General features: G+C 43.6%; 1 protein-coding gene and 2 long non-coding RNA genes across 3 annotated transcripts in view; 1 reads left to right on the top strand and 2 right to left on the bottom strand.

Annotated features, from left to right (window-relative positions):
- Positions 1–13,771, bottom strand: part of LOC116796352 (myosin heavy chain, skeletal muscle, adult-like) — a 17,710-nt gene extending 3,939 nt beyond the window's left edge. Inside the window, exons 1-16 of the mRNA XM_032706917.1 lie at positions 13,550–13,771; positions 13,318–13,461; positions 13,070–13,226; positions 11,767–11,794; positions 11,557–11,668; positions 11,379–11,471; positions 11,182–11,245; positions 10,992–11,090; positions 10,783–10,886; positions 10,569–10,707; positions 9,737–9,855; positions 9,490–9,639; positions 8,976–9,146; positions 8,248–8,557; positions 8,055–8,125; positions 7,272–7,281 (exon numbers count right to left, since the gene is read on the bottom strand). Coding sequence (XP_032562808.1) covers positions 7,279–7,281; positions 8,055–8,125; positions 8,248–8,557; positions 8,976–9,146; positions 9,490–9,639; positions 9,737–9,855; positions 10,569–10,707; positions 10,783–10,886; positions 10,992–11,090; positions 11,182–11,245; positions 11,379–11,471; positions 11,557–11,668; positions 11,767–11,794; positions 13,070–13,226; positions 13,318–13,461; positions 13,550–13,756 — 1,971 coding nt within the window. The 5' untranslated portion in view covers positions 13,757–13,771 and the 3' untranslated portion in view covers positions 7,272–7,278. The remainder of the gene's footprint in view (positions 1–7,271; positions 7,282–8,054; positions 8,126–8,247; positions 8,558–8,975; positions 9,147–9,489; positions 9,640–9,736; positions 9,856–10,568; positions 10,708–10,782; positions 10,887–10,991; positions 11,091–11,181; positions 11,246–11,378; positions 11,472–11,556; positions 11,669–11,766; positions 11,795–13,069; positions 13,227–13,317; positions 13,462–13,549) is intronic.
- LOC116796366 lies at positions 3,107–27,167 on the bottom strand. The gene is made up of 3 exons (XR_004360333.1): positions 27,157–27,167; positions 17,018–17,025; positions 3,107–3,189 (listed from the first exon to the last, which is right to left on the bottom strand). It is a non-coding gene; the product is annotated as an uncharacterized LOC116796366 (long non-coding RNA).
- LOC116796365 lies at positions 21,868–24,136 on the top strand. Its single transcript, XR_004360332.1, has 3 exons — positions 21,868–22,039; positions 22,552–22,586; positions 23,198–24,136. It is a non-coding gene; the product is annotated as an uncharacterized LOC116796365 (long non-coding RNA).
- Positions 27,168–27,597: the final 430 nt, after the last annotated feature.

Consider the following 27,597-nt stretch of genomic DNA (forward strand, 5'->3'; position numbering starts at 1 on the left):
TTCATTCTGCAGCCTCTGCTTTGTCTTTTCCAGGGAGGCACATTTGGCATTGACAGCTTCGACGTGTTCCTCTGCATCCTGCAGGCGCTGTGCCAGCTTCTTCCTGGGAGGACATAAGCACAGTGGCAGCTTAGAGCTTAGAAGGGAGTCAGTTCTGCACTGCCATGAGAGGGCAGTTGGCCACTTTGGGGGTTTTGAGCTGAGCACTTTTCGCAGATCCTAAAGGATCTGTCCTTTCTGTGTGCATTAGGCCTGTCTTTGCACTTCTAGCCCTAAAGCCTATGCTTTCCCTTCCAATATACACTTTTTCCCTCCTCCCCTCTCTCTGCTTTGCACACAAAGACAGTATATCCCTGCCTTTATTTCAGCCCTGTCTCAGCCCACTCAGAGACTCCCATTTCCCTTGACCGCTCTCAGTCTTCTGCAGTCATTTCTCATCCCACTCCCCACGTACTTGGCCTCCTCGAGCTCCTCCGTGCGCTGAATCGCGTCCGTCTCGTATTTGGTTCTCCACTGGGCCACTTCGCTGTTGGCCTTGGACAGGGCGCGCTGCAGCTCCCCCTTGGCTTCCTGCTCCTCCTCATATTGTTCCCGGAGCAAGTCACAGTCGTGGCGAGCGGACTGCAGGGCGTGGGCCAGGGCGTTCTTGGCCTTGGGAGACAATTGGATGGGGACAATTAATTTCCTGTGAGACAGCAGAATGTTAACTTTACGAAAGTGGTTGAAGAGTCTTTCCATCTGACATTTAAAATCAACCCAAGGGAAAATGGCATATTGATTTCACATTTAGAGAACTTTCTTATCTCTTCATTCATCAGAATATAGAAAGTATTCTCAGGAGAGATGGATAAATTCTGAATGACAACTAAATCAGGAAATTGTTGAATCCCTTTAAATTTTCAGCTTAGAAAAGTAGACTAAGATGCACAATTTATTTTTAGATATATCTCAATCATTTTTTATATGCCATTATAAATCTGAATAGAGACCTAAAAATGTTTTTCTCTGTCTTAGTATTCAAATTGGAGAGGATGTCTTCCTCAATTTCCCTTCCCACACTAGAGATTAAGGTGGCAAAATTGTCCATCCTGTTTGATAGCTCAAAAATTAAACTGATATGGCTAACATTCTGATTTTATGTGAGACTAGGAAATATCCTGAAAAAAACCAGAACCTCAGTCCAAAGTCAACCCCCTTACCTTTATTTCTTCCTCTAAATGTCTCTTTAGTTCCTCAATCTGTTGAGTGAATGCCTGTTTGCCTCTGGATAGCTGAGATATCAAACCATCTTTTTCTTCCACTTGGCGTGAATATTCACCTAAGAAAGTTTGCAGACAGATTGCAATTTAAAATCAATACTAAGTCAATGTGTCTTTTAAGCACTGTATAACAGATCACAGAGACTAGATCAATTTGAGCAAAGCTTCATTCCTTTTTTTGTTATCATTAACTACAGGTTGTCCCATTCCAGAGGCATGTGGGGTTATGTTACCTGCTTCTGTCTGCAGACGAGCTCTTTGAGCATTGAGGTCATTGATCATGCGCTGATGCTCTTCTTCCTTTGTCTTAATCTCACTCAGCTGGTCTTCCAGGGTGCGGCACATCTTCTCCAGATTTGCCTGTGGAGGTCAGAGAATGAAAGAAGATTACCATCTAGACGCCTTCTTATTCGGAAGAGCAGGACTCTAAGCAGAAAAACATGAACAGACTTGCAAGGTCTGGACTGTTCCTTGATGTTAGAAGGTAAGAAACACAGCTCCATAGAGAGACAGGGAGTTAGATGGTAACCAGGCCGTAGTTTGAAAAGGCGTATTTCAATGGAATTAATTTTCAAGTGGTTTACAGTCTATTTTTCCATACCTTGGCTTTGGAGACAGACTCCATGTTACTGGCCAAGTCATCAATCTCCATCTTGAGCTCACTCTTCTCCTTCTCCAGCTTCTGCTTGACGCGCTGCAGGTTGTCGATCTGCTCCCCGAGCTCAGCTGTGCTGTCCGCGTGCTTCTTGCGCAGGGCGGCAGCCGTGGCTTCGTGCTGCAGCGTGGCCTCTTCGAGGTCCCGGCGCATCTTCTGGAATTCTGCCTCCCGCTTCTTGTTCATCTCCACCTGAGCTGCCGTCGCCCCTCCTGCTTCTTCCAGGCGCTCGCTGATCTCCTCCAGCTCCCTGGACAGGTCAGCCCGATGCTTCTCTGCTTTAGCGCGAGAGGTTCGCTCGGCCTCGATTTCCTCCTCCAGTTCCTCAATACGGGCCTGGAGAACACGAGGGACCCTTCACACCCGTGCCCTCCTCCTCCCTGAGCCAAGCCTGGGGCAGGCAGGGGAAGGAGCAGACACTTGCCTGCAGCTCCTTGATCTTCTTCTGTAGTTGCATGCCCAGAAGTTGTTCGTCCTCGATTTTGCTCTGGATCTGGCTGATTTCAAAGTCTTTCCTTTGGGCAAAGCAAAGTGGGTTACAGCTCAAAGGAAAAAGACAAGAGCTGCAGCCCAGCACTGAGGTGCCCCAGGGCCACACTTACTTCTTCAGTTTCTCGTCCAGCTGCTGCTTATCATTCTCCAGATCCATGATGCTGTCCTGGGCCAGCTTCAGGTCTCCTTCCAGTTTCCTCTTGGCTCTCTCCAGGTCCATGCGCAGTTTCTTCTCTTGCTCCAGGGACCCTTCCAGCTACACAGAACAAGGCCATCAGTGCTCCACCAGCCAGCTCAAACTCCATACCTGTCTGTTCCTGCTGTGTGTCCGTGGGCTTACATCGTCCACTTGCTGCTCCAGCTTGGTCTTGGCTTTGGTCAGTGTATTGACTTTGTCCTCCTCTGCCTGCAGGTCATCCAGGGTCTGCTGATGGGCCTCTTGGAGGGCTTTCTTCTCTTTTGTCAGCTTGACGATGGTCTCGTCCAGGGCTGCCATCTCCTCTGTGAGGTTTTTCACCTTCAGGAAGAAGGGAGCAAGTGTAAATCAATGAAGTAGATACAGAAGTCCTGGAAGAGCACGGGACTCTTTTCTGGCGTGTGGGTGAGATTTTCTGCCTCATACCTTGTTTTCAGTTGCGTGCTTTTCCTTCTCCACCTTGGCCAGTGTTAGCTCAAGGTCATCAATATCTTTCTTCAGCTCTGAACATTCATCCTCCAGTTTTCTTTTCTTGGCTGTCAGCTCAGCATTGATTTCCTCCTCATCCTCAGCCCTTTCAGTCACTTCTTTAACTTTGGCTTCCAGCTGGATTTTGGTTTTGATGAGCTGGTCACACCTTTCCTCAGCATCAGCCAGGCTATCTGCCTCCTGTGGGGGAGACACAGATTTTCTTGATTTGTTTTCTGAACTTTTCTATGTAAGTAAGTGTGTATGTTGAAGCAACTTTAATCTTGTTGATCATTTTGGGGTTGGTTTTGATGTTGGTTTTTTTGTTTGTTTGTTTGGTTTTGTTGGTTTGTTTGTTTCCCTGGGATGCATTATACAGCTTTTGAGGTGAAACAATATTGATTTCTAAACTATTTTCTCTCTCCTAAAAGTGTCTCAGAGTTTTGGTAGGTGTGAGAATTTCTCATGTACCTAGAGGAGAGGGGGCTTGGAGACATTTTTGTTCATAAACACTGCATTAAATATCTATCCTTCAGCAACGGAATCCTTCTGAACCTGTTATGAAGTTGTGAATAAAGGGTCTGATAGTCTCAACAGTAATTAAAGAGAAATAAGAATCCTCTCTCTATAAATGTATGAATGCTATTGCTTAGGCAAGTGTGGTAAAGCAGGTGTGTCCCTTCCATGCTGTATTTGGGGTGGCATGGGCTGGTTTCAGCTGATCAGTTCCTTGTCTTACTCTTTGATGGGCTTTTTTTAACACGAATTTGTTTTGTCCCAAAGGAATTTGAAAGAAACATATCTTAAGATATACAAGAAAGTCCAATGGGATATTTATTCTTCTTATACTAAGGAAAACAGGTAACATAGGGGTGCCCATTTTCTATGGAAATATTCAAGTAACTGTAATTAATACAGTGTTCTATTTTTAGTTGGCAAATTAGGTTATTTATAGGATAGATTTAGATGACTTTTTAAAGTGATATTTAAGTATATTTTTGCTTATATTTTTAAGCAATATTCTATTTTTGTGAAGTCCTGTGTGTCTACAAGGTTCATGGAACTGTGATGGCAAAATTATTAATATTGAGATTGAGAGGTCTGGCCATGAAGTTCTTTACTTAGAGAATATTTCTTTCAACTAAAAGTTAAATTGTCCATGATTGTTTCCAATTCCCCATATAGATGAAGATAAAAGTGGGTGTACCATTCCTATAAGCTCCACCATGAACCAGTCTCTCCACATAGTCATGTTATTTACTGTTTGTTTCCTTAGAATTGCTGTAGTTAACAAGCTACTTAAGTAGAACATCGCTCCAAATACTTATCTTTGTTAACATTGAGAGGGTTGGTTTTCCTCACCACTTTCTTTTTTTTTCTGATACAGTGTGTGAATTGGGTCTCTGCAACCAGTTGGCAGAGAAAAGGGAGCTCAGGGGGCGATAGGTCTGAATGTTGGGGAACTGACACAAATATTATGCAAAAATGGCTTTTAGTGCAAAGGAGCATTCTTTAAATAAAGATAACTTCTTAGCTAGAACTCTCAAACTTAAATATTAATAATTTTACTACCACAGGATGTTGTTTATACTGGAACTACAATATGAAATCCAGACTAGAAATGCAAAAAAGCCCTGCAATGTTCAACCCCCCCAAGAACTTCTGCTTCATTATAGATTTCATACCATTTAAGTCTAAAACAAAGAGAGTGCCACTTTGAACTCCACTTTGCATTTATACTCCAAAATTAATTCATAGTTCTCCATCCTGGTGCGATGGAGATCCTTCCTGCAGCATTCACCTGCTCAGAAGGAATTGGGGGTGCATTCTGCCCTGAGTATGTCATGTTTATGAGCTACACCTGCCTCTTTCCTCTGAAGGCAAGAGTACTGACTCCCAGTTTCTCCCTGTTTCTTTGCCCTGGCTGTCAGTCCTCATCACACCACTGCCAGACGTTTATTTCCTCACCTTCACATATATATGACAGATAATTCCCCAAATATATGACTTTTGGTCTTCTACAGTCTGACCTTCTGTTCACAAAGAACAGTCTGAATGTACATATCCATTTTCTGAATGATAAATTATTGGTGATAAACTCACAGCTTGCACTTGGAGCTGCAGGTCATTTTTCTCCTGAAGCAAAGAAACCATTTTCTCCTCCAGCTCCTTCCGCTTTGCCTCAGACTTTGCTAGTTCTTCTTTGGTTTTCTCAAACTCTTGTTTCATGTTGGCCATCTCCTTCTCAGACTCTGCACTCTTCAGCAAGGGCTTGATCTTGAAGAACAGCTTCATCCAGGGCCAGTGTTTGACATTCATGAATGCACGAATGTTGTACTGGATGCAGAAGATGGATTCTCTGGAGCATAATTCAGATGTGCAATGAGTATTTTCAGTTTGAAAAGTGTCAACACTTTCCCTCAAGCACAGTGAGTTTAACTGAAGACAAGGACTGTGTACCTTCTCTCCACCATTCTCTGGTACTCCACCCTCATCAGGAAGCCCCTGCATCTGGCCTGTGTGCGGGTGATGAGCTGTGCCAGCTTCTCATCCCTCATCTCCTCCAGGAGCCCCAGCAGCCCAGCTTTGAAGAACACCTTAGAGAGGGAATGTTGCAGCACATCACTGTCAGGCCGGGCAAAGCACAGGCACAGAGTGAGTGAGGGAATGGGGGATTTGTACCTTGGTGTGTCCAAATTTGTACTGGGTGTGGTCCACATCGATTGAGCCAAGGAGCTTCTCGGAAGCCTTCTTGCTGTCGATGAACTGTCCCTCTGGGATGGCACTGGCATTAAGCACCTTGTATCTGTGAAAAGAGGAAGAGAAGGCTATTTTTTCCCAACCAACACACAGGAGCCACTAAACCCCGCCAGCTCATATATAGCTATTTTTGACAACAAACCAAATGGACCTATGAATGGACCAACAACACTTTTAATGATGCTGAGAAGTGCAGTGCTCTTACCTCTGTTTGAAGTCAGCATAGAGGACTCTGCTGGGGAACCCTTTCCTGCAGATCCTGATCCCTTCCAACACGCCGTTACAGCGCAGCTGGTGCAGCACCAGCTCGTGCTCCATGGCACCTGAGCAAGGCAGAGCAGAGCACAAAGGAGTGGCACAGATTCCAGTGTGGAGGGGAATCACAGAATCACAGAATATGCCAAATTGGAAGGAACCCTCAAGGATTATTGAGTCCAACCCTTAGCCCTGTGCAGGCCCATCCCCAAGAGTCACCCCCTGTGCCCCAGAGGATCAGCCAAACACACCTGGAGCTCTGGCAGCCTTGGGGCTGTGCCCACTGCCCTGGGGAGCCTGGTCAGTGCCCAACCAGCCTCTGGGAGAAGAACCTTTTCCTGAGATCCAAGCTAACCCTACCCTGACACAGCTCTAGGCCATTCCCTGGCTGCTGTCCCTGGTCCCCCCAGAGCAGAGCTCAGTCCCTGCCCCTCCTCTGCCCCTGCCCAGGCAGTTGGAACTGCAGTGAGGTCTCCCCTCAGTCTCCTCCAGCTGAACACACCAAGTGCCCTCAGTGACCTCACACGGCTTCAAAACAAGGCCCTTCCCCATCCTGGTTGCCTCCTTTGAACACTCTCCAATGGCTTCAGATCTTCCTTCCATTGTGTCCCCCCAAACTGCCCCAATGTTGAGGTGAGGTCACCCCAGGGCAGAGCAGAGCAGGACAATCCCCTCCCTGGCCCAGCCGGCCATGCTGGGTCTGATGCCCCCAGGGTTGGCCCTCCTGGCTGCCAGGGCACTGCTGACTCAGGGCCAACTGGCACCCACCAGGACCCCCCAGGCCCTTTCCCAGCACTGCTTTCCAGCATCTCATTCCCCAGTCTGTCCATTCATCCTAGGGTCAGAATCTGGCACTTCCCCTTGTTCCCAGCCCTCTGATCTGTCGAAGTCTCTTTGCAGGGCCTCCCTGCCTTTAAGGGACTCAACAGTTCCTCCCACTTTTGAGTCATCTGCAAATGTGCTGAGTATCCCTTCTAGTCCTGTGTCATTCATGAAGATGTTGGAGAGCACAGGGCCCAAGATGGAGCCCTCTGGAACCCCAAGAGTGACAGGTCACCAGTCTGATGTTACCCCTGTCACCCTCTGTGCTCGACCCATGAGCCAGTTGCTCCTCAACCACACGATGTGTTTATCCAGCTGTGGGCTGGACAGTTTGTCCAGAAGGAATGGATGTATCAGAGCAAACTCTCTTCCTACTTGAACCATCTTACCAGGTGTTTTAGTCTCATTTGGAATGATGCAGCGCACAAAATGGGGGTGAGTGCTCCGCAGATTGGTCATCAGCTTGTTTAAGTTCTCCTAGAGGAAGCAGGTAGCAATGTGAGTTTCCTATGTCCAATGTTTGAGGCATCAAGCCCAGGTAATGGCTTCACAATGTTTCAAGCTGGGTTTCAGAACACTTAGATAAAGCCAGAGAAACCAAATATTTCTTCTATTTGAAGATACTGAACACCATTTTTAAAGACTGAAATACTTTTGTGTTGCTATTGGGCCAGTGAAAATAAATATAAATTTCACACATTCACAAAGAGTAATTGACTTCTAGATTTCTCACATTCTGCCTTCAAAAGTCAGGCTATTTAAGTTTTTAAAAATGGGGGTTTATTCCAATAAGATAAATATCCGCTTGGAAATTACTTTCAATTCCTCAACAGAAATGCAGGAATACTCATATTATGGTCATAGTCTGACCCAAAGACATAGAAATACAAAGATCTCAATGAGAGCTGCTCCAAAAAAAAAAAAAAAGGAAATACACGCAGATTATTAGATTTTCATGATTTTGAAGACGGAATGCTTATTTTTGGACATGACAAATTAGCAATATTAAAATTGATCCTGGAAAACCTGATGTGGAATCTCTAAAGACATTTAGCACTATTATAGTAATGTAAAATAGTCCTTTCAAATTTAATATTAGCTCACCCCCTTCCTTCCCATTTCAGAGGTAACAGGTGCAATACTGTACCCGGAAAAGAGCTGAGACAGTCTGGAAAGAAGAACCCTTTTTCTTGCCACCCTTCTTTCCACCACCAGCCTCTGCAAATTAAAGGGACAAAAATTAAATTGAACACAAATCAATTTTAAATGTTTAGTATTTATGGCTTCAATTCTGTGTCAACATTGTCCCACGCTGAAAATACAATTTTCACTGAACTGACCTGCATCTGCTCCACCATAGTTGGCAAAGAGTAAGGCCAGGGTCTTGACAGATGATTTCTGGTACAGCCCAATGACAGTTTCATTCAGGGGGTCCTTGTTCTTCTCCAACCACCCAGTGATGTTGTAGTCCACTGTGCCAGCGTAGTGCACCAGGGAGAAGTGGGCCTCAGCCTTGCCTTTGGCAGGTTTGGGCTTCTGGAAGTTGTTGGACTTGCCCAGGTGCTGGTCATAGAGCTTGTTCTTGAAAGAGGTGTCAGTTGCCTTGGGGAACATGCACTCCTCTTCCAGGATGGAAAAGATGCCCATTGGCTGGGAGAGATTATAATAGGTACGAGGGAGAAACAGATTTTGGTTGGAAAGTTGCTAGAGCCAGAAAAGAAAGCTGTCCCCACACATTTCATGACAATAAGTCAGAGAAAATTAACCAAGGTTCAACTTTTTTCAGTGTTTCTGTTTCATTTGAAGTGATGGAAATACTGTCCTCTCCATAAAACCTACTTACTGATAGGTGCCAATAGAACATGACTGCTTTTTATATTACTTCTTTTTATAATCTAGCAGTGAATTCTCTCACCAAAGGTCCTGATATCTGAGTATGATCTCTAAAAACACTTCCACCCTGTTGCCACAGGGTATGTACTTGAAGAAGCCAAAATATTCTCATGTGCTTCTTAATTGCATCTCTTGGCAAATATAGAAGATCCAACTTATTCAACACAAAGCATACCTTCTCAATGAGCTCAATGCAGGCAGCCAGGTCCATCCCAAAGTCAATGAATGTCCATTCAATTCCCTCCTTCTTGTACTCCTCCTGCTCCAGCACGAACATGTGGTGGTTGAAGAACTGCTGCAGTTTCTCATTGGTGAAGTTGATGCACAACTGCTCAAAGCTGTTGAACTACCAGATATAAAAAGACACACAACGCTTTCAAGGATCAGCAATAATAGCAAGGTATTTTCTTGTACAATCCTAATTCACCAGGGTTGATACTACAAATACAAGTCATCTTCCTGTGTAGTTTTCCTGTGGCATATTTCTAGGATAGGCTTTGTATTTAAAAAAGAGAGATTTCAAATTCAGAGGAATTGAAAGATTAGTTTTCAATCTTTTTTTTTTTTTCAGGATTAAAAATGGTGATTCCAACAAGCCCTACAAATAAATGTAGGAACATACTCCTATTAAACGTCTCAAAAGTTTCAATTGTTTTTCCATGGAAATGCTAAAAAACTGTGTTCTTTACATCAAAGATCTCGAAGCCAGCAATGTCCAGCACACCAATGAAGTACTGCCTGGGCTGCTTCGTGTCCAGCTGTTGGTTGATGCGAACAACCATCCACAGGAACATCTTCTCATAGACAGCCTTTGCCAGGGCCCCCACCGAATTGTTCACCTAAAGCACAGAGGAAGGTTTGCAGGTTACTACACACAGCAGAGGAGAAACAACACCAACCATCAAAGCATTTTCCAGATTATCCTATTTTTCCTACCTGCTGCACTGTTTGGCCCTTGGTCACGTATTCATTCCCCACCTTGACTCGGGGGTAGCAGAGGGCCTTGAGCAGGTCTGCTGAGTTCAGACCCATCAGGTAGGCAGCCTTGTCAGCAACTGAACACCAGAAAAGAGAAAACAGTAAATATTCAACAATTCCAAAAATTTGGTCCTGGATGGACTGTTCCAAAAGTGTTCTCTGCACAACAATATCTGCCAAAGCCACAAAGCTGATTTCTCTCCTGTCTGCAGGATTTAGAGTCTGCAACTCTTTCTGAGCTTAATTTTCCACAATTGTTCTTCAAGAGAGCTCATTTCTTTTATCCTTTTTCAGGTGTAACTATGGGTCTTCATGTGTACTTTCTAGTTGTATAGCAAGAGGATTCATCACTCAGAGAGATGGAGGCATGAACAGTCCTTCCTGCTGTGACAGAGACAAGTACACATCTCACATCAGAGTTCACTCCAATAGGTGAAAGTGAAGAGGAGCAGTTTCTCTTCCTGGTAGGGCTGAACCATTTCACTACTCCACACTACAGCAGAGATTACAAGATGTATTTCAACTTAAGTATGACTAACAATGGTATAGGAATTGACATCCATGGCTCCAGTTTCCTGGCAGGGTACGCCAGATCTCTTACTTATGAAGTAGTCACAGATAAAAAGTACAGGTACCATTAGATGAGATACGTCTCAACTGTCATCTAGTCATGGAACAACTACTCTTCTTTTTAGTTTACACATTTCCATATTTAAAGCCTGAAATCTACCTAAGTCCTTCTTGTGACAAAGAATATCTCTTTTGGAAAGTTTGCTGACTCTGCTGATACCTTCTGTGCCATCAGGCTCTGCCTGCTCCTCACGCTGCTTCTGCTTGAACTTCAGGTTCCCATAGTGTATGACAGCCCCTGTCAGCTTGTAGATGGCTGTTTTCTCATCAGCAGAGAAGCCCAGGATGTCAATGGCACTCTAGCAACAGAAAAATAAATGTACATATACCAGGGCACCAATCCACCTTATGACCTGTTTGATAAAGTTACTCACATCTGTTGCCATCAGCTCCTCCTGGTCATCGATGCTGGGAACAGTGATCTCACCTTGACTCACAAAGTGGAAATCGTAAGGGTTGGTTGTGATGAGGAGCATGTCTGAAAGAAATAAAGGGGAAAAAGAAGATTACTATAGCTTTTCAGATGACACAATGAACTATTTCTCAGTAATCTTCCTTCAAAAAAAGTTAGTGATCTTCCTACCAATTAGCTCTGGCTTCTTGTTGGACATGATCTGATAAAAGATGTGGTAGCTTCTTTCCGCCTTGAGCTGGAAAGTGACTCTGGACTTCTCCAGCAGATCTGTCAAGGATGGCAGGACAAAGTTAAGCAGAAGAACTGGGCAGGAGCGGGGGCTTAGAAGGAATGGGACCAGTCCAGGAGAATCTCTTACAAGTTTCAATATCAGCAGAAGCCAGTTTGCCTGTGGCCCCAAAGTGGATTCTGATGAATTTGCCCTGTTAAGGAGAAGCAGCAGCATTTCAGATACATTTCATTGACATGTCCTCATGTGAGAATACCACTATCCCATCACTCTTGCTATAACAAGAAGGGATTTTTGTGTAAGCTCAAAACAACTCATCAACTCACAAAGCGTGAGGAGTTGTCGTTCCTCACGGTCTTGGCGTTTCCAAAGGCCTCCAGCAGTGGGTTGGCACTGATGATTTGATCCTCAAGCGTTCCCTGCAGGGGGAAAATTATTCACCGACTCTGTTGAGTCGACAGGGCAATGACAGCCCAAGTGTCCAGTCTGTTCTTCCTGACTCACCTGCATTTTGCCTGACTGCTCCTCCTTCTTCTTGTCCCCACTGGCTGCAATTGTTGCAAAGTACTGGATGACACGCTTTGTGTTCACAGTCTTCCCAGCACCGGATTCTCCGCTGTCAGAGCAAGGAGAGAAGCAGAGAGCGTGTGGTCAGGCAGGAGGGGCCCTGGCCCTGGGCAGCCCCTCAGGGACCCGAGCAGGGGGTGTACGTACGTGATCAGGATGGACTGGTTCTCCCGATCTGGGGAAGAGACAGAGATAAGAAACCTTTTCCTAGTATTTATGAATAACAAAATATTTGAGAACTAGGAGAAAAATAAGAACTGAAGTTTCCAGAGAATCCAGGAACAGAAAAAGTAAAAAGACCTGGGAATTCTAGTGGGTACTTTTGATGCTCCCAGCACTACTTCATCTATTAGCAACTGATTCAGTAAAGACATCACTTCAGAGAAGCTTTTGTAGTCTTATGCCTTTCCTGACATTGTCTTTTCATCAAGCCACTTATCTCTTATTAGCCAAGTAAATGTAATGAAAATATAGAGGTTATACTTTGATAGTATTTAAGTTGTTCTTAACCTAAAAGTTTCCTGAATAATCTTACGGAAATTTTGAGGCATCATTAATGACAGAAACATATGACCAAGCTCTTTTACTCTTTTTCACCTCTTCTTTATAATCTCTATAAATACAGAAATTTTTCAGTCTTGAGATCATCCACCAATAACATTTATTTCTGATTTTTCTATTCTGAATGTATTTCCCAATTTCTAAGAAAAGAAGAAGTTCTAAATTCCCATACACCTTTGATTTCAATGCACATATAGAGAAGAGAAAACAAGAAGTGGAAGGAAGAGGAAAGAGCAGAAAGAAATTTTTGAAGTGATTCAATTTAAATGCTAAAAGCTTTATTTTTTTCCTTGACATTTTCTGAGGTTTACTTTTCACTATTGGAGTTGATTTTTAGTTGCAGTCACAAATCAGTGTAGGACTTCCAGACATCGTTAAAGGCTGTATGTACTTTAGGCATCTTTTACATAATGCAAGCCATTTGCATAATAATCAAGCCAGGCTTATGTACCTGTTCAAGGCAGAGATACTCTTTTACTTGTTAGCATTGATGCTTGAAAATTTAAATTGACTTAATGCACTTCATTTATAGGGGCCATGTCATTTAGCTGTACTCTGTAGTCTCTGTCTGAAACTAATTTAATGGTTAAGATACATAAATCTATTCATATATGTAAGATTCCATTACAGTCAGTAAAGTCTATATCACAAAATAGGTGGTTTTTCCATTGAATTTAGTCCATCTACATTATGTCCAAGTCTTTAGTGATTCTAATGGGAATACAGACACTCAGCTCACACAGACTATTAAGCTCAGTGCATTAATCTTCCATTAATTTCACACACACAGTTTTTTTTAAGTGGGGCACCATCTTTTTAGAGAATGCCCTACATTTCCCTCTACAGAGAGATGATTGCAAGAGCAGCTCAAAGGAAATCATGCACTCACCAGTCAGCATGAACTGATAGGCGTTGTCAGAGATGGAGAAGATGTGTGGAGGGGCCTCCTGGCGCTTCTTGCCCCGGTAGGCCAACACCACCTCCGGGTTGTACACGGGCAGCCACTTGTAGGGGTTGACAGTGACGCAGAAGAGACCCGAGTAGGTCTGCGAGGAAGGGACACAGCACGTTGGCTTCCCCTGGGCCTGGCAGAGCAGTTCCTCCAGCTGCCCAAAGGAAGCTGCTGCTGCCACTTACGTAGATCATCCAGGCTGCGTAACGCTCTTTGAGGTTGTACAGCACAGCGGGTTCGTGGAGGTGGGTCATCATGGCCATGTCCTCGATTTTGTCATACTTGGGAGGGTTCATGGAGAAGACTTGATCTTCCTTCACAGTCAGGGTCTGCCAAGGAAACAAAAGATCCACATATGTCAACTGAAAACTCAGAATATGAATCAAATGTTGTCCTTCCGTCTTGTTTTTCACTCACCTCTCCTCCTTCAGTCTTGACAGTGACTTTCCCTGATTCCCTGCTCTGAATTGTCCCTTTCACAAAGGATTCCTTTGCATGTACCACAAAGACGGATGTCTTGGCATCAAAAGGCTTGTTCTGGGCTGCAATTCTCTCCTTTTCTGACTTCCGGAGGTAAGGAGCTGCCTCCCCAAAAACAGCCATCTCAGCATCTCCAGAGGCCATGGCTGCACTCTATTGAAAGCTTGTCAGCAGAGATGTCTGGGGGAGAAAGAGTTGTAGATCACTGAGAAAAATGATACAATCTAGATCAGTGAGAAAGCTCCTTGCTCTTTAGCTAATAAATTGCTAACTAATCTGCAAGGTAAGCTCTTAAGAAGAAACCAATTAAATGCACTTCGACTTGAAGTTAAAAACATCTTAGTCTGACCCTAGAGTAAGATTTAGTCTTCTACAACATGTAGGTCTTGTAACAATAAATAGAACATCTTCTGAATATTGAGAGCAGTTTGGCAACTCACCTTGATGAATTCTGACCAGATTAAAAGTTTTCCACATAAAAGAATCTACAGTCAGAGAAAATCCCTCTCTGATCTGGTCCTTAATTAGAGTCTTCAGGAGAGTACTTTCTTGCTAAAAGAATTACCTTTTGTGTTAAAAATGAAAAATTACTTCACTTTTTAGTTCCCCCCTATTTTCAATTATCTAGCCTAAGGAAATTCAGCAGAATTATAATAGGATTTATGAAGAGAACTTGTGCAGCTGTTTAAAAGCCCTGTCCTGTAGATTAGGAATGGATTACTCAGTGTGTTACCTTTGGAGAAGTCCTGGAATCTGGCCAACCCTGTAAAACAGGAATGGCGGTTGTTTCTTATTGCTGAACAGAATTCTAAAGAATAACTGTAGATTGAAAATACAGACATGCACTGAAATTACACTGAAAACTTTTGTTCACATGGGCACTCCCTCATGGAAATGGTTGCCAGAGGGAGGGGAAATGGAACAGATTTTTTTAAGGATATTTTCCTCTTTCTTCAAGCTCACAAAATGCATGCACTTACCTTGAAGCCCTCTGTGGAGACAGACTAGACGTGTCTCTGGAGATTTTATAGCGTCTTGTCTGCAGATGCTCTAGATGGTCCCCCTTTTTTCGGTCAAAACATTTCTGGCAAACCTTTTTTGGCAAAGCATTGTCTGGCAAACTAAGGGCATAATTGTGCCTTGATTTGAATGATATAATTAGAACATTTTTATATCTTACTGACTACGTGAATACATCTATAAATAATTTGTCAAGAGTGTTAAGGAGAGAATCTGGACTACTCACGGCACTTAGAGAACTTGCATGGTTCTATTGCTGCCTTTCTCAGTGATTTGCTCCTTGACCCGTGGTAGCTTCCTTGGTATGTTTTTCAGTCATGTAATGGTGATGAGAACATCTGTGATGCTTTAGAAACACATGCATTGACAGGAACAGGGAAAGTATGTGAAAACCCAGCAAATAATTGGTGTTAGGAGGCACTTTTCAGTGGTATTTTCTAAAAAGCAGGAAGTAAAAACGTATTAGCTGGAAGGGTTTGAAATACAGTGAGTTGGAAGTCTGAACCCAAGTAATGGGAGACTCTACTTTGAAACAGAGCTCTTCAATAGATTCCTTAGCTGACTTTTGAGGAATCAAATGTTGCAAAGGAGTGGTTAGGATTGCTTATAGAATCATCAACAAAGGTGGCTTAAAGGATTACCATCAAAGGCATTAGTAAAAGGGAGTTCAATATAAATTTGCAAAAGCACAGCAGAGTTTGATGGCAAGGCTTGCTCTATTACTTCCTACAAAGATCAAGGGAAATAATCTAAGAATCACTTTCAAATGATTTACACAACAACTGGAAATGCAAAGGATAAAGGTAAAAAAGGTAAGAAAGATCCTTCAAGTGAGTCATGAGGCTCACAAAGGGCTCCCTTGCTTTCTAAACTTCTGATGGAATCCAGGTGCAGCTGAATCCAATCTTAATACCAGACCTGGTCAACAGTTTATGTCTAGAGGGTTTTAGCAGCACTTACTCGTTGACTAATTTAACATTTATAAAGTGATTCAGTAGGATTTACTACAATTACAACAGTGACTTCATTATAAATCCCAGATGGCAACATTCAAACTGCACTTGCAGGAAGGTTGACCTTGAGGACTGGAGGATATCGGTCCAGGCCACTGTGATGACCCACTCCAGAAGGGGAGGGTAACCCAGGTTCTTGTTAATAAATCCCTTGGGGTGGATTAGAGTGAAATAACACTGAATAATCGGTGTTTGTAAACATATATATGTAGGATTTATTTTAGAACCATTTTGTTTCAAAAGTAAATAGCTATTTTGCTGCTCTGGGTGTTATCATCTATAGCAATAATTTATAGCAATATTGCAACATCAGAGCATAGCAATATAGGACTATTAAAGCAGAAAGATAACACTTAAGGAAATGCATAAGGGAAAGAAAGGGAAAGAAAGCATAAAGGTGGAAAGATATACATAGTCACCACCCACTGGATCCAACAATGAAACTTGGTAGTTGCAGCTTCCATGTCTGTTGGTCAAACTCTCAAAACTTGAGAGTTTGTGAGCTCTGAGAGGACCCCGTCAGAGGGAGATGCTGCAGTCCAGGAGAGCCCAAAGGGCCTCACTTAGGACCACTGTGACCACTGTTTAAAGGGCTTCAAGATGTTTGGGTTTAGTCATCCATAAATTTCCATCCTGACCACAATCCAGGTCAGGAATTACTGGAGCTTCCAAAACTCTAGTAACAATTCTACTGGAGTTACCAAAACTCCAGCAACAGTGGTACCATTCCACTTGGGCTACAATTCAGGTAGGGAAAGTTCCAATGCTTTAAGCAGGTGATTGATTATTCCCTCTCTCATCCTTCACCTCAGCCAGGCAACAGGAGTTCCTGATATGGACAGTGGTGCTCCCACCTTTGCCATGCAAGGGTTCTTGACAGGGTCGAGGGACACTCAGTACACAAACATCAAGGCTTTATTGGAATCCCTGAGATTGTAGATCAGCCCTGAGGAGGAAGGGAGTATGCACTACCACATCAAAACAAAACATATACTTGTACGTGCATAGATATATATGTATTTATGCAAATTTCATTTAAAAAGTGATTCCTCAAGAAACTTTGCTCTCTCTCACTGTTGACTGTCTTTCATTTTTTACTTGAAATTGATGCTTGCTTGCTCCCTTTATTGTCTGCATAAATAATGAGTTTCCTCAGTCAAATATGAAGTTCCAGTAGTTCCCATATCCCCTCTCTACCCGCAACTCCCCCAAAACCAGCACGCTTTTCCCTGCCGTGCTTGTGCACACAATCACACTCATCACCTCAACATACAGTTCCAGCTACTATGCATTCTGATAAATCCTCGGTCTTGCAGTGCCATCAAAATAAGTGTATTTACACATTCACAGTCCCAGAAACACCCAACAACACAGGACTGTCTCTACCAGAGCAGTAGAGGCAGTAGGAAGTTGCAGGAAGTCTTGTGTAATGTTGGTGGTGTGCGATAAAGAGAGTTGCTCATAGTGCAAGCAACTAACTGATCTAGTACTGGTCTAGTTCTAGGAAAGAGTGTAATCACAGAATCATAGAATCAAAGAACTGTTTAGGTTGGAAAAGGGCAGTCCAACCATTAGTCCAGCACGGCCAAGTCCACCCTGAACCTTGTCCCCAAGTGCCATATCCACACTTGATCTACACTAATCACTTAAACTTCTTCAGATTCTCCGGGTCTAAACACACTTGTCTTCTGGTCATTTGCATTTCAATCATTAAAATATCTCAGTGAATATCACAGCAAAGAGGGCAGAAAACCAGTGTCAGTGATCCAGTGCAATATACGGCATCAAGTGATTTCCTGTGCTGTTAGGAGACCCTTCCAAGGGTGCTCTGGCACATTTTGGGCCCCAGATTGGAAGCCAAACCCAGAACTCAGCCCTGAGAACACCACACAAGTTATGGGGACAGTTGAATATCTCAGAAGGTTCATCTTTTCACATGGATTAGGAAGAAGAGTTTCCCATTACCAGAGGACTGATGTGGAAATTTTGAATTCTTGTCTAGTTAATACAGTAATGTGGAGAGCATGTAGCATCTGATTTATCATGTAACCTTCACAAAATAATTCTTCATACAGGAATAGGGACCTGCCAAATTTCTCTGTATCTTCAGCAGCCACTCACAGATCCTTGGAGAAAGACAAGTCACTCAGGAACATATACTGACCGTGGCCTTGTCTTCCTTTTTTGGCTGAACAGTAGCCTCCTACCAAACAGGCTGCACTCAAGAGAGGTGGAAATTATGGAGCTGAATTCCTTTCTTGCCATGTCCAGTACTGAAGTCTCGTGTAAAAATTTCTCCATGCTCATGCTGTTCAGGGAATTCAGGTTCCTCAAGTTTGCTGCTTCAGGCCCTTCACCAAGTGGCTCCTCCTTTCTTAGCAGCTGAGCTGTCAGGACAGAAATAACACTTGCAAATAAAAGGGGGCTACTAGACTGCTAAAGCAACTAATGTAACACACAGAGGAGCCTCCAACTACTCCACACAGAATAGGCAAATGATATTTTGGGTTATAGTACTTACTGTCAGTGAGTGCTGCATGAAATCACTAATTAGGGTGTAAAAGAAAAGCAGTGTTGACTTACCTGGTTCGAATACAGCTGTGGACATAGACGAAAATAAAGCTGTTTAAGAACTGATCTATGACAATACACATAATACAGCATCCTTTGAAGGGTTAAAATAACCCCAAAAATTCAATATGATTGTGTAGAAATAAGGAATCAAAGGACAGCAGTTCAGTTTTAGTAGACTAAAGACCACTTGATACCATTAAAAATTACCCAGGCAAAAGCCTGCCAATTATCAGAAAAGAACTAATAAAGGGTAGCAGTTGCTTCATCATAGAAGCCAAACAGGTTGATCAAACATGATTACTTTTCCTGATAAATACCGAAGACACATTGTCTTTCAAATAACTGAAGTGCAACTGAGCAGCTTACAGCTTCCCTGGTACAGGTTCCTACCTTTTTTAAAGGTTGGTGTAACAATAGCCTTTTCCCCCTCATCTGGGACCTTCCCTGGGAGTCATCATTTTTCACCAATGGTAAACATAAGCCTTGCAGTTATGTGGGTGAATTCCTTCAGCAACCTTTGATGAGTCACGACCCAGCCCCATGGATGTGAATACATTCAGTTTCTCTTAGAAAGTTCAGCTTCACTAAGAAGCAAGGTCAGGACTTCCCCACTTTGATTGTCCCTTTCTTTCTCAAACTCTGTTGGAAGATGCTGACGTTGAGGGACAAATTTTGCCAGTGAAGACTGACGCAGAAAAGGTGCTGCATACAAGTGCTTTTTGAATCATCTCTCACTAGGTGGTCACCCATATTCAGCATCAAACACACATTTTCTCTGAACTCCCTTCTGCATCATCCATGCAGAACCGTTACGCTCAATGTTTGAAGTACTCAAGCAATGTTTTATAGTCCTTATTTTGTTGCCAGTCCTTGCCTCCACCTCTTACATACTTTTCTGTTTTAATTCATCAAGAAGTTTGCTTAGCTAAGACCCAATTCCCAATCCTCCTGCAGAACAAGATAATTTGTTCCTGTGTTCTTCATAATTTTCCTTTAAACTCTAACCTCCTCTCCTGGCATTCTCTTTCACAGCTGCTGCCATGTGTGTGCTAACTGGCAGTTCCCTGAATGCAATGAATTCCAGTCTTACGAAGTCTAGAGTGCTAATTCTGTTGCTTATCTTCCCAGCTTTCCACTAGATCCTTCATCCAGTCATCATGTGTTTGCTGCAGCCTAAGCTGCCATCTGGGATCATATTTATCACTAGTTCATCCTTACTTCCAGCACTCAGCGTTGCCTGGCCAGTATTTACGTTGGGATGTTGACATTAGCGCTGCCTAAGAATTTCTGGCAGAACTTGCCTGGTGCTGTTGCCCTCACAGCAGATGTCCACATGGTCGAAAACCTCTCTAAGGCAGAGGAGACTTGTGACTTTCTACTAGTTGTAGAAATCTGCCTCCACTGCTTTGTCTTGGTCGGCTGGTCCATGACAGACCCCATCACAACATCCCTCATTTTCCTCCTATCTCTGACAGAATGTTCTGTAGCCTCACATGGAGCATTGCACAAGCAAGGAACACTTTGACATAAAGCATAAATCCTTCTCATTTCCCCTGCCTATTCCTCCTAAACAGTCCCATGACCATGTTCCAGTAGTGCATATTATCCCACATTATCTCCATAATTCTGCTCATGTTCCCCTTCTTCCTTGTAAAATTCCTACATTTGCAGCTATTCCTCTCTCGCTTCTGGGATTTTGTGCTTTTCCCATAACAAAACTGATTTCAGACCCTTGTCATCAGGTTAGTAGTCTCATTGCAAAGATTTCTTTCCTTCTTAGTCCTCAAATACAGATGTCCAAAAATCTAGGGGAACTTATAGAACTTATAGTTTCCAAACATAGTGTGGAAACTCCTACTTAAAAATCCATCTAGATATCACAGGACTGCCCAGTGAGTAATGCAATGCCATGGTATTGAAAGGGCTTATGGAGAAATCCAGGGAACTACAGTGCAGTGATGAGTGCACTGGACAAATGTGGGCTGAGACCCAGAAACCTCCCATGCCCTGGGCTGATCCCACAGCGTGGGCAGAGAGGAAGGGGGAGATTCTGCCCCTCTGCCCTCTCAGGTGAGACCCCCCTGCAGAGCTGCCTCCAGCCCTGGGGAACAGCACAGGGAGGACATGCAGCTGCTGGAGCAAGTCCAGAGGAGGCACCAAGAGGATCAGAGGAATGGAGCAGCTCTGCTGGGAGGAAAGGATGGGAGAATTGGGATTGTTCAGTCTGGAGAAGAGAAGCTTTTGGGTGACCTAATTGTGACCTTCCAGGACCTGAAGGGAACTTGCAAGAAGGATGGAGAGAGACTATTTACAAGGGAATGGCAGGACAAGGGGCTTCATGCTGACAGAGAGTAGGTTTAGATTAGATATTGGGAAGAAATTCTTCCCTGTGAGGGTGAGGAGGCCCTGGCACAGGTTGCCCAGAGAAGCTGTGGCTGCCCCATCCCTGGAAGTGTTCAAGGCCAGGTTGGATGGGGCTTGGAGCAACCTGGGATAGTGGAAGGTGTCTCTGCCCATGGTAGGGGGAGACGGAATGAAATGATCTTTAAGGTCCCTTCCAACCCAAACCATTCTACGATTCTATGATTCTTTGAAATCAGTAGAAATCATAACATAGAACAAAATTAATGAATACAGGGAAAAGTGACAGTCTTTCACATGTATTCAAAAGGGGAAGTCTCACTTCACAAACCTGTTTTCTCCTTTGAAGGCCAGATAAAGCACATAGATTTTACTATCAAGATTACACTTCTAATGCTAAATAAGTCTGTTCCTGAGTGTGATCTCTGGTATCAGGTGAAATGGTGTGAGTTGCTTTGCAGTCAGCCATTGGTGCTCCTGGCCACCAGAACAGCATCAGCATAACCCTAGGCTTGGGGCCCTGCTCTTTAGGAAAGCCTACTTTCTCTTTCACTCCAAATAGACAATGGCATGGAGGGAAAAAACTGCAGCGCTGGCATCTATGTGCACATCGTTCACACAAATGGAACGTCAGCTGTCAGAGTAGCTTTCAAAGGGAAAACCCCTCACCCTCTGCACTAGACCCAGAGGGATTAGAAAGTGAGAAAGAAACTGTGAGAAAATGGATAGAAAAGGACTGGAAGCCCAACATGGGAAGGTTGGGGAACTTCAAGAAGAAAACAAAAACTAAACTTTCGCCCTTTTCCTCTAGATGGTATTTCTGGAAGATAAATATTATATTAATTCATATTTGTGGGCAAACTAACTTGAAGAATTTTATTCCATAGATTTAAAATTCTTGATCATATGGACACTCAGATAAGGATCTTGCAAAAAGCTCTGGGGTACACAACAACTTTGGATTTGTTTTAATTCACAGAGATTATCAGTCCCACTGAGGCGATAAATTGCTAAGTCACATGGCCTATTGGGCATTCCAGGCTCTTGCAAAGGAATACTCTCTAATTTGAATTACCAGATCCAGACTCCATAAAGATTTAGCTCCACAGTTCTCACAGTTCCATGAGCTAGGCCATAGAAAACCAGCCAACTTCCTCTCTCCAACCATGGGGCAGCCAAGATGACACCTGTCCTTGGGAAGAGGGATCTGTTGAAAGAGGCAGCAATGTCCTCATGCAAAACAAAGAGAGAAATGAATCCTGCCAGCCACTGACATTCTGCCACTTCTGTTTCAGGGCCTGGAGTCCAGTAGAACTAGAAGCAAACCACAGCACAGCCAGAAGAGGCAGAATCAGAGAAATCCCTGGATAAAGATGGTCCTGCACAGACATAAGGTGTGGGCAAAGTGCTGATGTGATGACATCCAAGCATGCTGAAAACAGGTCCCATCCCACTTTCTGTAAGTCCCTACAATGTGATTTCCCTTCCGTTTTGGTCAGTGAGCATGAGCTGAGGAGTTCTGGGGAGAAAGAGGGGAACTCATGAACACTGATGAAGTGTGAAAGTGGAGCACTATCAAAGCTTTTGAGTTTGTGGTCCCATGGAAATCTCACTCTCTGGTCTGCTTCTTAGAGCAGCAGCAGCAGCCTTGTAACTTCCCTAGTTAGAAAGAAAGTCCAAGACCAGTATCTCCATGTCATTGGCACAGAACCAGCCACCTTCAGACCTTCTGCTTAGGTCCTCCTTCCACCCTGGACCAAGCTGATCAGGACCTCCTGTCTAGTTGCAACACCAGAAAAAGAAGCATGAATGCAAGTCTCTATGCTCCTCTTCAGGCTCACTGATCTTCTTTTCTGCCCAGAGAGAAACAAATAAAGCAAACCCAGCTAGAACATCGGAACCAACATGCAAAGTTCAAGAAGGCATCTTCATATTTGTAGGCAAACTAACCTGAGGAATTTGCTTCCACAGATTTAAAAATCCTGGTCATATGGACACTCAGACAGGTATATTGCAAAAATCTCTGGGCTGCACCTCAAATCCTGGGGGCAGTTCTGGGCCCCTCACTGCAAGAAATTCATTAAGGGGCTGGAGTGTGTCCAGGAAAGGGAACGGAGCTGGGAAGGGTCTGGCACACCAGGAGTGGTTGAAGGAACTGGGGGGCTCAGCCTGGAGAAAAGGAGGCTCAGGGGGGACCTTCTCACTCTCTGCAACTCCCTGACAGAGGGGGAAGCCGGGGGGGGGGGTCAGGCTCTACTGCCAGGGAACAAGGAACAGGAGGAGAGGGAATGGCCTCAAGTTGTGCAAGTGGAAGTTTAGGTTGGATATTGGGGAAAATTTCTTCACCTAAAAGGGTTGTCCAGCCCTGGCACAGCTGCCCAGGGCAGGAGTGGAGTTCCCATCCTAGAGGGATTAAAAGATGTGTGGGGACATGATTTAGTGGCAGACTTGGCAATGCTGCGGTAAAGGTTGAATGGAATGATGTTAGAGGTCTTTTCCAAACCATATGGAGACATCACAACAGCTTCACATCTCTGAGAGCACAGGCAGCAGGGAAGAAATTATTCAGTTGGAGGAGCAATTGTACTGATTTCTTTTCCTGCTTTTATTTCTGCAGGCTCTTTCTCTTTAGGATGCTGAGATACCAGTGTCATCTCTTTCACTTTTCCTATGTCTGCTAAACTATTTGGCATTATGTCCAGAATAGTGAAGGGCAGTCATTGCCAAGTCCTTCCCCTGCTTATCACTTACTGTTTGCAGGAATGTTTCAGAAAAAGATGTGATTTAATCAAAGATTGCCTAAATTCACTTCTACTGGGAAATTAGTATTTAGTATCAGTGCCCTTATATTTTAGGGAAAGAAAAAAATTATGTAGTTCAGTGCCTTGATTCTGCCTTAAAAACATGTATGGCAATGTGAGAACTAGCTATGGAAAATCACTTTCTGGTCTAATGTTTTTTCTTGCCAGACTCTGTAACTCATACAGAGTAGAGTAGTATCCCCCCAAAATAAATGGCAATATTTCAATTCCAGAATCAGGACATTAACATATAACATTTTTTATGTAAAAAAACCCCCAGCACCATCACCCCAAAACAGCAGAGGCTGGGCTAGTGACAGACCCTTTCCTGGGAAATACAAAAATCATGTGGGTTAGAACTACACTTATGATTCTTCCAGAAAGTGCAATGATGTAGGAAGGAGTCTGAAGTTTCCTGACTTGCTCATGATTTCCCCACTGCCAAAAAAAGGATCACAAATCCTTGCAGGGCTTTCTCTCAAGTGCTGTTGTTGGCCATGTTGTTGTTGTTAGGGTAGGGCCTGCCTAGAGAGGTCAGTTTGCTCTGCAGCCTGTGATGGACGTTCTGACGGGGAACACTCAGCCCCTGCTGCAGCAGCTTTTCTGCTGCCTCTGTGTAAAATGAGAGCTGCCAGGAATGTCAGCACAGGGCAAGCAGAAATGTCAGAACAACGCTCTGTAGCAACACTGCTCATCCCTGTACTGCTGCTAGGATGTGGCTGGACACTGAGCCCCAGAGATGGTAAGAGCACATTTTCCATGTTAAAAGGTTATTTATCAATTCAGTGTTGCTCCATTAAGGTGCATGCTTTCAGTATTATGTGCAGAATGTGCTCAGTCCGTAATTTTGATGTGACATCTGGTTGGGAAATTTGCCACTGAACTAACGTTTCTGATAAATATGGCTGAAGGAATGGGCTGAGAGAGTTGCTGGAAGCAATAGATGATTTCCTAGGAAAAACTACTGAGGACCATAACTAATGAGACAAAAGCTGTAGGTTGAAAAGCAGTGTGGACCATTCATTCTTTACCATGGCAAATGTAAGCAAAAATTTCTGGGTCTAAGTGTGAGCACCTGTGAAGACATGCTGATGTCACAGGCTGGCCATGGAGGGGCTGTAATGGCCTTGCTGTCCCCTGCCCCTTCTGCTCTATTCAGAAATTAATTTCTGCAGATCTTAATGCAGCTGTGATTTACCCTCACTACAAGTCAAGAAAAGTGAATGCTCCTGTCCCAGGGGGGAGTTTTAATGTTACATTTATTTCCTAAGGAGCTTTCCACAGACTGGTATTCTTGGAAGTCCTCAGAATGAGTTAACTGAACATGAGAGGCAAATAAACCCCATAATGTGGGATTAGAGGACGGGCAGCTTTCAAATGTGAACCACAGGTGCACATTACACACCCTCCTCCTGTGTCCACAGCCAACAGCAGCGGAAAAGCTTGCAGTAGGAGATTCAGTCCAAGGAGATGACCCTTGGAATGCCCTTTCAATCCCCCACCAAAGGAGCTGAGGGGCTCCTGTTACAGAGCAGGTGAGTGGGATGGGCAGACTGGAAGACAGCTGGGGAGAAAAAGGTAACTGAAGCAGCAAGTAACTGTAAAATGAGGAAGGAAGGGGAATGAAAAGAAAGGAAGGAAGAAGCATAGTATTAACCCCTGCAGGAAACTGTATCATAATCTAAAATAGGCTGTGCTTGTGAGATCAAAGGTCCATGTAGCCAAACTTTCTGTCTTTGAAAGTCATGGCCAGGAAGGAGCATCCAGATAGAATGGCACTTCTCCCAGACTCTCCCAACTTCCAGTAATTTGTGTTTATGGAGTCCCTGAGCAGAATGCAATGTCTGGGTATTTAACAGCTCATGGTGAATTTTTAACTGCTGAATTTGTCCAAGCACTTTTTGAACCCATGAAGTGTTCTCTGAACACATGGAACGTTACTGTGATCCTCCGCTGACTGAGACTGACCCAGAGAAAGCAAATATCCACATATGCAGTTCAATTCCCTTTGTTCTGATCTTTGACTGACTGTTACAAACTTACATGTTTTTTGCACTTCAGCCAAATTTGCATATGAAGCCACATATTTGAGGAAGTAAAAATAGTGATTGAACTGCAGAGAGATCTCCCAGGTGCCAAGGCAGACAGTGCTATAGTTAATCTGCAGGACATATTTATACTACAAGTAGAATATTTTCAAGGGAATTGTCTTTCCAACCACTAAGGCTCCTGTCACTTAAGAGACTCCACCACAGCTTCCCATGTAACATCAGCAGACAGATTTCCTTGGTGGTCAGTCTAAACATTTCTTTGATTGCTCTCTGCATCCATCCTAGATACCAAGGGGAGGATACAAATCCCTGCTCTTCCTGAAGGGCAAATCAGTTGTGTAAAGCAGAACAGCTCCAGTAGAAGACAATGACAATGACATTGTCATGACAACCCACAGCCAAGGTGCCAAGGAGTGGTGGCCCATGTGAGAGATCAGCATCTGCAGATTCTAACAGTGCTTACATCTCTTGTCCTGTCCTACTCACCCTACTAAAGTCTACCTGGGACAGACCTTTCTCTCGATGGGCTTGGAAATATTTGAGTTTATCCCAAAACAGAAGTGAATGCCTTGTCCAAAGGAGGATGGGACATTTTTTACATCTCCATCAGGACCATGGCCTGAGAAAACATATCTCAAATCTGCTGCAGCCAAAGATGCAGTGCCAACTTCACTTCATCACTGTTAGCTGAGCAACACAGGCATTGCATTCCTCCAAAATCAGTTCCTCGGGTCCCTCAAAGTGCCCTTGCTCCCTGAGAAGTGCACTCTCAGGGTGCAAGGTCTCAGAGCAGAGCTGTGTCTTCACTGCACTGCAAAGACTGAATTTCACCCATTAGTGCCCTGATGCGTGTATGGTGTCCTCAGTCCTATCTGTGTAAAAACTTTGAATTCAAGAGAACTAATACATGTAGAACTGGGAAAAAGAAATGAAGGGCCTCTGTGTATGCCCTTTTCCTGGTTCTATGGCAGGTTCATTGGTAAATTCATGGTGAATTCAACTGTTGAGTTTACTTCCTCAACCTCTTTGTCAAGAAGTTTTTTTCCTTTAATACAGAATATTTTCAAAATACTGTGTAACTGGAAGAGATGCAGATGCCCCTCTAGCGCAGGAGTTCCCAGGTCTGAGAAGTGTGTTCTCTTGGAACACAGGCACTGCATCTATTTTAAACTTTCTCTCTGAGATAGTCCTTTATGGCCACTTTGGAGCTGTGTTTCCCCTGGGGTCAGTCAGCACTCAGCAGCTGCCAGGCAGCCCAACCCCACAGACAGTGTCAATGCCAAAGGCTGTCATCCTCTAGGTATGGCAATAGGTATCCCAGAGGAAGGAATGTTTGCTTTCCCTCCCATGGGAATGCTATTTGGATCTCAGAAATTTATCATAATTTATGACCTCTCCAGGTGAATATTACTGTTAGTTCAGCATGAAAGAAAACGTGATATTGCTGGTTTTTCTCTTCTAGCTACTTGTGATATGTCTGAAGCTGGCATATCACTAGAGTTCATATTGTACTATTAGAGGGGTTTTTTTACCAGTTAAAGAATTCTGAAAAAAAAAGGATCATAATAGGCCAATAAAAACAACAAGAGTTCTCTTTTTAAAAGGGTGTTTACAGTGTTTCTTAAATTAAAGGCACATTATTTATTTATCAATTTGGAAAAATCAATTTTTAATATCCCTTAAAATGTATTCCCCAAACTAATGTGATGTTCAGGCAAATAAACAGAACTCTAAAATGAGAACTCTTTACAACTGGAAAAGAAGCTTTTAATAGATAAAAGCCATATTTCAGAAATTAGAAATTAATATTTCTAGGAAGCAAGAGAGGGATTCTTCATCAGAAATTGTAGTGATAGGACAAGGGGGAATGGCTTCAAACTGACAGAGAGTAGGTTTAGATTGGATATTGAAAAGAAATTCTTGCCTGTGAGAGTGGCGAGGCCCTGGCACAGATTGCCCAGAGAAGCTTGGACAGAGCTTGGAGCAACTTGGTCTAGTGGAAGGTGTCCCTGCCCATGGCAGGGGGCGAAACTGGATGATCTTTAAGGTCCCTTCCAAACCAAACCACTGTGGAATTCTATGATTTTATATTAACATGCATACGCAATTTTGGGCATTATGATGCAAAACCTTCTCCGACTTTATAGCAGAATCAGTAATTGACT

The sequence above is a fragment of the Chiroxiphia lanceolata genome, chromosome 19 (genome assembly GCF_009829145.1).
Source record: "Chiroxiphia lanceolata isolate bChiLan1 chromosome 19, bChiLan1.pri, whole genome shotgun sequence".
Taxonomy (NCBI): domain Eukaryota; kingdom Metazoa; phylum Chordata; class Aves; order Passeriformes; family Pipridae; genus Chiroxiphia; species Chiroxiphia lanceolata.